Source organism: Temnothorax nylanderi, unplaced genomic scaffold, assembly GCF_030848795.1.
Source record: "Temnothorax nylanderi isolate EJ_2023f unplaced genomic scaffold, tnyl_v1.0 TNYL_tig1159_pilon, whole genome shotgun sequence".
NCBI classification, from domain to species: Eukaryota; Metazoa; Arthropoda; class Insecta; order Hymenoptera; family Formicidae; genus Temnothorax; species Temnothorax nylanderi.
The window spans coordinates 976-11,924 of NW_027250221.1; the positions used below are offsets into that span (position 1 = coordinate 976).

At 35.8% G+C, this 10,949-nt stretch overlaps 1 protein-coding gene across 1 annotated transcript; it reads left to right on the forward strand.

The window, feature by feature from the left end:
- Positions 1 to 498: 498 nt before the first annotated feature.
- Positions 499 to 1,505, forward strand: LOC139786829 (uncharacterized). Its single transcript, XM_071725932.1, has one exon. It carries the CDS (start codon positions 609 to 611, stop codon positions 1,503 to 1,505), a length of 897 nt encoding a protein of 298 aa, XP_071582033.1. The 5' UTR covers positions 499 to 608.
- The last annotated feature ends 9,444 nt before the right edge of the window (positions 1,506 to 10,949 follow it).

Consider the following 10,949-nt stretch of genomic DNA (forward strand, 5'->3'; position numbering starts at 1 on the left):
TCTCAGAGTTACTTATTTGCAGAAAGTGTAAGCAAAATGTGAAATTTGAAGAATCAGGAAATCGTGGCCTTGGTTTTAAACTTGTTGTGATATGCCACTGTGGTCGCAGAGAAATCAACTCAGGGCCTTTCATTAAAAATGCTTATGAAATTAATAGAAGAATTATATTCGTAATGAGATTGTTAGGCATCGGTAGACAAGACCTAAATACGTTTTGCGGTCTTATGGATATCAGCCAAGGGATAAGTAAAAATGCATACTCTCTTATTGTGCAACACATTCATACCGCGGCGAAGATACTGTTTGATGTTTTATGCAAAAAAGCAGTAAAAGAAGAACAAGAAGAAAATGTTAAACAAGGAAGGTCTCCAACGAATTTAAAAGTATCTGGCGATGGATCATGGAAGAAACGCGGCTTCTCTTCGCTATACGGAGTACGACGCTTATAGGCTATTACACTGGCAAGGTAATAGATCTTGTTGTAAAAGGAAGCTACTGTCAATCTTGTACGTTTTGGAAAAAAAAAACAAAATACTGAAGAATATTTTCAATGGCAGGAAGGGCACGAAGAAAAATGCGCCGTAAATCATTCCGGTTCTGCAGGTAAAATGGAGGTGGATGCCATTCAAGAAATGTTTTCGAGATCCGAAGAGAACTTCAAAGTTAAGTACGGTAATTACATTGGAGACGGAGATTCCAAAACGTTCAAGGCTATTTTAGATTTAAATCCATATGGTGACAATTTTACGGTAATTAAAAGTGAATGCATTGGACATGTTGAGAAACGAATGGGCAGTCGGCTCCGAAATGTAAAAAAAAAAGAAAAACTTGGTGGAAAGGGGAAGTTGACTGACGTTCTCATAAAAAAACTGACTACATATTATGGTTTAGCTATAAGAAGGAATATTGATTCCGTCGATTATATGGCAAAAGCTGTAATGGCGACTTATTATCATTTGTGTTCTACAAATGAGAAGCCAAGACATGAAAATTGTCCGGAAGGAGCTGACAGCTGGTGTAAATGGCGCGTTGCTGAGACTGCAGACAAACACTTCGATCACCCGCCTGCGCTTCATCCGGATGTTCAAAAGCATTTACTACCAATTTATGAAGATCTGTCAAGGAAAGATTTGCTAGAAAGGTGTTTAGGCGGACACACACAAAATGCTAATGAGAGCTTTAATTCTACCGTTTGGCGTCTAGCTCCAAAGCACTTGAATTCAGGCATAAATATCATCGAGATCACAGCCATTATAGCTTCTGGCGTTTTCAACGAAAGCTATTATGCAATTTTAAAGTTAATGGAATTACTTGACATAAAAATTGGACAGCAATGCAAATTTTTTGCCGATACGTATGATGCCGAACAGGTGACGAGGCAGGAGCGTCGCAGTCTGAGCAGCACTAAGGAGGCTCGAATAGCTCGCAGACAAGAGCAAATTGAGTTAAACGAATTCTATGAGGAGGCAGAGGATTTGCTGTATGGGCCTGGAATAGCAGACTAGTAAGAAACAGCTGTAAGTTTCCAAAAATTATAACTTTTCGATACCCAAAACTTTAAACGCGTTTATCTCAAAACCACTTTTTTCAAACTGGCGGGCGTGATAACTCAAAAACTATTCGCTCAACCGACTTGGCCTTGTGCATACATGTAGATAAATGAATTCCCTCGTCGATGAACCTACAATTTTAATAATATAATTAAATTAAACAATTTTTATTGCATAAACAAAACGAAAATTTTTTGTCAAAATCGCTATTTTTTATTTAAAGTCCTGCCGTTTCCTCAATTTTGTACTTTTGCCTTCTATTTTAGGTTCACCGACGGTGTAATTTTATACAGAATAAGAAAACTTTTTTTATTTTTGTTTCAGGCGAGTACAACAGGTGCTATAACGCCCGCCGATTTACAAACGCCGCGGCGAAGTACCTTGATGGTTCCCAACATACCAGTTATTTTTTAACAAAAAAATTTTTTTTTACTTCCTGACATGTATAATAAAACACCCTAAAAGTTTAAAAAAGATCCGTCGCATTGATTCTTTAAAAAAAATTCCAAAAGTTACCTTACTTTTTAGTGTGTTACACGAGTCTCCCCCCTTAAAAGTGTACGTCAACGCAGAGTTATATCGAGGAAAATGTCGCTATCGGTTTTGCTCAAAGTGACTTCAAAAGCTTTCTCTCTTTTTCTCTCTTTCTGTCTCTCTATCTACCTATCTATCTATCTTTATCGTTATCTCCATCTCCATCTCTATCTCTATCTCTCAGTGGATTTTGGAATCGTCTTTGGATTGCGGTGTGAAATCCATTACCGTCCTCATGGGGTAGCATCGCGCGCACATCATATTCCTTCGAATTTCCATAAGTGCAGACACTTCTCACCGCCGCGGCTCTTCGAACGAGATGCAAATATGGCTAGGTACGTAAATGCAAATCTACCGAGTGGACGGCACGGACACAACAAAGACGGCGCGGATTCTGCGATGCCATTACGCTTCGTTCGCTGTCATTTCACGGGTGACTGATTTGTCAAACTCGCTGCACTCATAACCAAGATCGTTTTAATGAAACCGAAAATGGGAGCTGTGTTTAAAATTAATGTGCTGTATAACAGACTTCTATGTGAAAGAAAAACAAACGTGAATTCTAAATATTTCAAGATGAAGATATTGGGTTGTTAAATAATTTCTAAATAAGTTCCGCTATACATAATTAAATAATTACTGAATCACTTCTTCTGAGAAATTATTATTATTTATGATATCTAATTATTTAACCGTCACTTCAACAAACGTCTTAAAAATCGAAGAAATAGTCAATACTTAATAGTATTTTTATTTATTTAACATTAATCCATTTAAGACAGAAATATTGAGTAAAGTAACAGATAAGATATAGTCATATGTATTGTATAAAACTATTTTAAAATATTTTATATCATTATTTTTTATTTCGTAGTTCTAGATGATGTGTTGCTCTCACACATAATTTTCGGAATTTAAAGCTATTTTTGTCATGTCAACTTCGGGATGGAGTGCAACCCATTTTATATATATGGATGTACGCTATACATATATCATATGTAATATGATGACGCCGCGATACGTAACTTATGAGGAAATAGAATTTCGCGTCTATTCCGCCTGGACAAAGGATATCTCTTCTCTGTATTTTTCGAAAACTCAGATTCAAACTACGACCTGCTTCCTTCGGCCATCCACCAGCCTGCGTTTACTCCACCGGCCATCAACCAGCCATCCACCGGCCTGCGTTTAATTCACCAATTTAAAAAAAAAGCAAAAATTTAAAGTCTGATTTCAAGCCAGAATAGTTCCAAGTAGCTCATTTGATTCCTTTCGAAAAGTTCTCGAGTTCCTGATAAGAATTGCAAAACCTTATTTAGCATTATTTTAAAAAATTATCATCATCAAAAGTTATTCTTTCAGAACGCTTAGAGTTCTATCCAAAACTCTCATCAGAACGCCTGGAACTTTCAAAAAAATTGGTATGTGGACTTAGTCGAATTTTACGTGTTGCATCTTCGAAGTCGAATATCTTCGTAACTAGTAGCTGGATCGCTTTCGACCATAATAATTTCTTTTAAAACTCTTACAGATCTATCCAAAACTCCCATTAGAACGTCTGCAACTCTTCCACTAACTAGGCTATCCGGCCACTAGTTAAGAAAATATTCGAAGATACAACGGATGAAATTCGACTAAGTCCGCATAAAATTTTTTTAACTTCTATCAGTTGCAAAATAGACATTCTGCTGAACGCAATTTTAACGAACAAATTTTATCTGTGAAAGTATTTTACAGTAAAAATAAAAATAATTACAGTATAAATAATTACTTTTATTTTTTATTATAATAACATTGATTTTATAATAAAAGAAATATAACTAAAAAAACAACAGATCATGTCTGAATGGACCTTAAATCGGAGATATATTCACGGAGGGAGTTCGTTATACGAGAGTAATATTGATATAAATCACGCAGCATCGATATACAACGCGTATTAAGAGGATGCTGGAGACAGCTCTGTTTTACCGCGAAATTTTCAGACACACTAATCTTTTGATTAATTTCACCGAATTAAAAATTTTTTGTCCAGAATTAAAGTATGGACGATAACGAATACCGCAGACACCATTTGCGTATGAAAAACGAAAAAAAATTAGAAAATTACAGTTTTATTTTCGATTCTGCGGTCAACTCATTACAACATTTGCTGCACATAAAAGTTTTAGACTGTGTACGTATACAAAAACCTGGCAGCGGTATCGGAAATACAATAAAGAAGAATCCTGCGCTTGCAGAAATGAGCTGCGAGCTTTAGTATAAGAGAAAAGTGTGTTTGAAAATTTCATATGCACATGTTACGCGTCTCCCCGAATTCAGCCAAAAACATACGGATCAGTATAACGGGTAGCCCTAGAGCAGGCGCTCTGTAGGTATGTGTAAGAATCGGTGAGCACTTCTTTATCGACGCTGATCGAGTTCGCCTGCGTTCTGTATGTATGTGTAAGAATCGGTGAGCACTTCTTTATCGACGCTGATCGAGTTCGTCTGCGGCTCCAGCATCCCCTTAAAGATGTAGCGATAAGATTATCGTAAACAATATCAATAAGTAAAACGCATAATTTAATACATCAAGTACAGATCGTCATGGCGTATTAAAAAGTTTAAAAAAGTTACATGCAACGTGCGTAACTTTCTTTCATTTAAAAGAGAAATGTATAATTTTACGAAACAATGAGAAATTCTTTTTCTACACTGCGAATTATGATAAAACGGCTTGCAATTACCATTAATTACAAATTATTCTATACATATAATCATTAGTCTATATACTCTATATAAATCATAAATGGTACACGGAGAAAATTGCTACGGTTGTTACAACAACATTCTCTATGATTGAAAAAGAAATGTATATGAATTCAAGTTATATTGATATTACATTAAATGTAGCTGTTAATATATGCTCATTTATACGGTTCTCATAATCGTAGTTCTTACTATAAGTAACATTCGGTTACAATACTCTCATATATAGGTACCTCAACCAAAGGATTATTGGTACTCTTTCTAAAGTGGTCTGCAGTATAAATAGTATGGTTGAGAGATCTATAAGATATAGTTGCACGGTATAGCACTGATTGTGAGAGTTCAGTTCAATCGCAAAGTCACTTCCAGAGTACTATGGTTTCCATAACCCTTTTGTATTGATGAGCGAAAAATAACATTATTATTCTGTTTTAGCAACCCTAACTTTTTCTCCGTGTATAGTTGTCTCTATACTATTAACCCTCAAACACCTCATTTCCTGAGTCACCTTTTAAAACCGCACATGATGGATTAGCGTAATCGAGTTTTGTTTTCTTTTTTGTTTTTTGCTTTTGTTTTGTTTTCGTTTTTGTTTTTGTTTTTGTTTTTTTGTTTTTGTTTTTTGTTTTTGTTTTTGTTTTTCTTTTTTTTGTTTTTGTTTTTTTTAGTCTTTTTAATCGATACACCAAGTCCATTAACAAATAACTACACGCCTATATCGTTCCACAAAATCGTTATTCTCGAAGGCTATACTACCTTTTGTGAATCGTGGCAGAAAGAAGCGCGAAAAAAATAGCGGGTTCGTGTTAGAATCGAAGGATCCGAGTGGCCTATGCCGGAAAATTACGCTGGTGCGGGCACTGTTGTATTGTATCAGGGGAGTCAGACTCTCTTAGGCCCATGATTCTCTGCACGAGTCTCTTTAGGCCTAGGATCAGAATCAGTTACGCTGGTCTGGTAATGCGAATGTATAGCCTCTCCCAGTCAAGTCATGCGCCCACCTCAGTCATGCGCCCAGTGGTCTCGCTGGAACGTTGCAATGGGGCTGTTCCGATTCAGTGCGGCTCGGTCGCAAAATCTGATGTCGGCTGGCTGGTGCGCTCTGCAGTAACCAAATGGCATCAATGGCGATCTGTGCGCATCTCTAAGGACCTGTAGTTGATACGGGTTCAAGTACCGCTGTCCATGGTGAATTGTGCGGCCAAGAAAAAGCACGGTTATCTGGAGAGCTCTCGGCTGCCAATCCGTTTGCTCCCCAACAGGCAGTAAATATAAAAAAGTCAAAGAATGAATCTTCACGCCCGAGTTCTCGAATGGTCCGGACACTGCGTGCACGATGCAAGAGTGGTGACTCGGTCAGTGCGGAGACACCCAGTGAGTGCGTAGCTGGCCCTCGAGACTAGGCGCCAGTTATCGGGTATAGAAACAATTACGCCTCTTGACGCACAAATAGCTTCTGTGACCCCCAGTAGCCTTCTTCTTCTTTTTCTTCTTTGTAAATTTTATGGCACCTAATTCCCCTCGGCATCACTTAACGACCAAGAACAAGTCGAAAATAATAAATACAGACTCGAAAGATTCAATCCAATCTCGGCGCTGATTGCACCAGCAATCTTCAAAAATTATTCAGAACAAAACACGTCCGAACACGTTCACGTCTCGACGAGACTTTCCCCCAGTAGCCGTGTCAAATTAAAATAAAAATAAATAGTAGTAAGCTATTCGTGGATATCCATCTGTGTCAAACGCAGGGCACAAGCATTGCGTTTTAAGCATGCCCGGCGCCGGGGATCGACTCGCAACGGTGGCGGGAATCTCGTCCGCTTTTCCCACGTTGCAAGGCCGGCCAACTTCGACTCCCCGGCTAAAGTGAAAAATAATCACTTGCTTTAATAGGCTTGGTAACTGGGGCTCTTTTCTCTTACAATACGCATATTCGCGCTTAATATTGTTTTCAACCTCACTGGTTTTTCCGAAAACATTGAAGCTTTAAATAGAACAAAAAAATACGATTTTTTTTGTTGTGACTACTGTCAGAAGAGGCGGATGATCCTTCTCGTGATGAAGTAAAATTTCATGCTGCACAAAGAGGAATGAAACACTTATTTAATTATTTTTACCTTTTGTATTTTTATCTTTCTGCCACGATTCACAAAAGGTAATATAGCGTAACAAATAATGTTCACATGATAAATTTAAATGCCATAATCACACTAATCTACTGAACCAGTTAAATAAATATTAACTTATTACGCGTTGTTAATCCATTTGTCATAACTTTCTCTTTTCCTTCATGTGTAAAATATATATTCTTAATAGTTACTGTTGGTAGCGTACAACAATTCTTTTGATATAACATACTGTTCTTCTTTTACCATAAATTTCACTGATTTCTCATCCTTAGACTAAAATTCAACGGTCGAGTCTTCAAAACATTTCACCCCTTTAAATACCACTGTGGACGATTGTAAATTCATACGTAGTTTTATTCACTAAATTATGAAAAATTTCAAACTTGCAATGTATTATAAACGTATCTATGGAATGATAATAAAACATAGATGTCGAGATTCTAATTATCTGATATATATCACCCAAAATGAAATTTGATAATAAAACTGATTCAGGCGGATATATTATGATAGTGGTACATGAACCGCTAAATGTTTTACTAGTACATCACCCAAAAAAAGTATTCTATTTACAAAGTGAAATTTCCTGTAATCCCATATTCTAAGCAAAAACTTTTACAGAAAGAGTATTCCTCTGTCAATAAAGTGGACTATTCATCAAAAATCTATTACATATTATTCTAACGGTTTTCCTCTTGTATTAAGAGGAATATGTTTACTTGAAACGGAATATAATCTGTATACAAGAGGAAAATGATATTGAGAAGAGCAAGATTGTAGATGCAAGACGAAATTCCTCTAATTGTAAAAATATTGTGCTTAGAATATTTTCCTCTTGATTCTAGAGGATTTCGCTTGAGGCCATATATAAGAATAAAATCCTCTAAGATTTAAAGGATTCCGCTAAAACTAAGATTATTTTTTTTGGGGTAATATATAAAATTCATTACACTTATTTGCGAAAATATGTACACGAAAAGAACGGTTTTGCTGAAGTATCTAAAAATTTAGCATCTAATAATTTAAAGTATCTAAAGTATCTAATAATTTTGTTGCATCACCAAAATAATTAATTATAGTAGGTCGCTGAAATATGATAATAATGTTGTAAAAAAAATTTGACATTTTAGCAATCAGTTCAAGTTTTCTACATAATTATTTTGATGGTCGAACAAAATTATTTTCAGATCTGTATCCAGTAATTTTTAGATATACTTCAGCAAAACCATTCTTTCCGTGTACTGTATATATATATATATATATATATATATATATATATGGTTTTTTAAATAAAAATATAAATTAGATTTCTTCCTTGCTATATGCAGCATTGAGAATGCAGCAACGCAGTGCTGCTTGTTAACCCTAGGTATACACAGTTTCTAAGACCCCAGCCCAACTTCCTTTTTTCACGTTTCTGGACTTTTGTCCCATATATTCTTTTCTTTTTACTCGTATATCTCGGAACTCTTTAATTCTATCGACTTTTATACATTATGGGCCTATTTTTTAATCGATTCTCGATTGATTAAAAAAATTAATTAATTAATTAATAAACTAAAATCCATTTTTGCTGAAGATACGATGACAAATGTTGATAGAATCTCCGAGACCGCACACTGTATAATAGGCAAGATAAGACTGTGTATACCTAGGGTATAGTATAAGTAGATACAGTAAGTCCATTTCGTGTCGGCGCCTTCGATCTAAAGTGAAGTGGTCCGCCATGATGTTGAGTGTGGAAATCGTATATCTGTCCTTCTCCATCGCTCGCGGAGAAAAACAGACATACGATCTTTCTCCTTCTCCATCTTATTGACCGCCATATTGTTGTGCAAACCATTTCACGGGTTTTGGCCTGAGTGAAGATGCTGTATCTACTTATACTGTGCCTAAGGTTAAAAAATAATAACATGCAATTTATTCACAAGTACAAAGTAACGTCAGCCACGCAGAAATTATAGATAATGATAGTACGGGTACAAAATTTGGTTTTGTGAAGCGCAAACGAAAGCCAGAGCCTTATTCACGCATCAGAGTTTCTTACTCACGCATCATGGAAATGTACGCCCTTAATCTATACACCATTCTTCTGTACACCCTTTACAAATATAGAAAGAAGATATCGAAAGATAAAAATGCGTTAAATCATTACAATGTTAAATTTACGTGAAAATACATGTACACGGGGAATCTCGAAATTTTTAGAGTCTTTTTTTCTCTCTGCGGTAACACAAGCTCACGTTTTCACGCCAAACCGTGTACATGATATCGTGTTAAAACTTACAGTAAATGACCGTTTCGGCCAAACAAATTCGACCGAACTTCAAACAATGACATAATGTGCGCCTTTAAATGGAGGGATAAAAGCTATAGTGATGTAAGTCAATATTTTAAAAAATTTGACACACCCCTATGGCTTTTACCTCTCCAAATAAAAAATATAATTATACTCAATGTATACAAAATAGAAAATAATAGGCGTTTAACTTGTACACGTATATAAGTGAATCTCGCGTATCATTAATGTGTACTGTAAAAGTGTACTTGGCGCCTATTTTGCATATAAAATAAATTGTCTTATTAATTATTTCGGCTCGTGCAAAGGAAAATTATTTTATTTTTAGATCTAATTAATTTCTAAATATTGAGCAAGACATAATATATTAACTTCTTAAGGTAGTTCTCCGGTCCTTGTACTAGAGAAAATCGATTTTCTCTAGATTTTCTTGAAACTGTGATAAAGCACACCTAAATTAACGTATATTCACAGTTTCAAGAAAATCTAGAGAAAATCGATTTTCTCTAGTACAAGGACCGGAGAACTACTTTAATGGCTAGAAGAAAATATTCGATTTCGAGGATGCAACGCGTAAAATTCGACTAACAATAAGTCCGCATAAAAATTTTTTTTGAAAGTTTCAGGTGTTCTGATAAGAATTTTAGGTATGTAAGGATCAACTCGATGGGATGTCAGGATAATAGAATTAAATGAGCTTATTTTTATACAGTTTATTTTAGTTTCGTTATACACGATTCGATACGATAGGCACCGCAGCGCGCAACCGGAGACGGTCTACTTCTACCTTTCGCGGCTCACGATCGTCTGTCCGCGCATTACAATCGGAGCAACGAGCTCCGTGTTCGGCTCTGATCACGCCTGTCCGGCGTGATGTCTCTTCCCGACATTTCCGCAGGTCTGCCAGCTACGGTGCCAACGTGACTAATCTTAACGGGTTTCTTACAGGTAGAACTCTAAGAGTTCTGAAATAATTTCTATGATCAAAAGCGATCCGGTCACTAGTTAAGAAGATATTCGACTTCGAAGGTCTGCCGAGAATGTCATTTGCGTAACTTTTGATGATTTTTTAAAACAATTCTAAGATTTTGCAATTTTTTACTTATCAGGAACTCTAGAACTTTTCGAAAGGAATCAAATGAGCTATAACTTAGAACTATTCTGGCTTGAAATCAGACTTTCAATTTTTTTAAATCAAAAACATTTTTCTTTTATCAAGAACTCTAGTACTCGTTAAAATGCTTCAGATGAACTATTCAGAATTATTCGGTCTTGAAGTTGGGTGTGAAGTTAGCACCCCATTTTTCAATCGCCTTTTTCACAGTGTTAATCGCCGGAACCCTTTTTATAAACATAAAAACACTCCTATATACTACTTCAAAAAGAAATTGGAAATCAGAACTATCGAATTTTAAAGTAGAGGTGGCAACTTCACACGCCCGCGTTCATCAGTTTTGATATTTTTACTTTGATCCATATATGTATATTGCAAGGATTCGCGTATGATAGATACAGAAATTGCTATCAATATCAAGCTTGAGATACCGGAATTTTGACATAAATTATTGATACATAGCGATTCCATATATTTTAAAAAAGTGACGCTTTTGTACGACGCGGACGTATCGAAAGCTTAAATTAAAAATTTCTAGTTTCTTTTAAATAAAAATAGTGCCAAAATAA

Bases quoted from the DNA above. Each gene is read 5' to 3' on its own strand.
- LOC139786829 (XM_071725932.1), top strand. From the start codon at position 609: ATGGAGGTGGATGCCATTCAAGAAATGTTTTCGAGATCCGAAGAGAAC.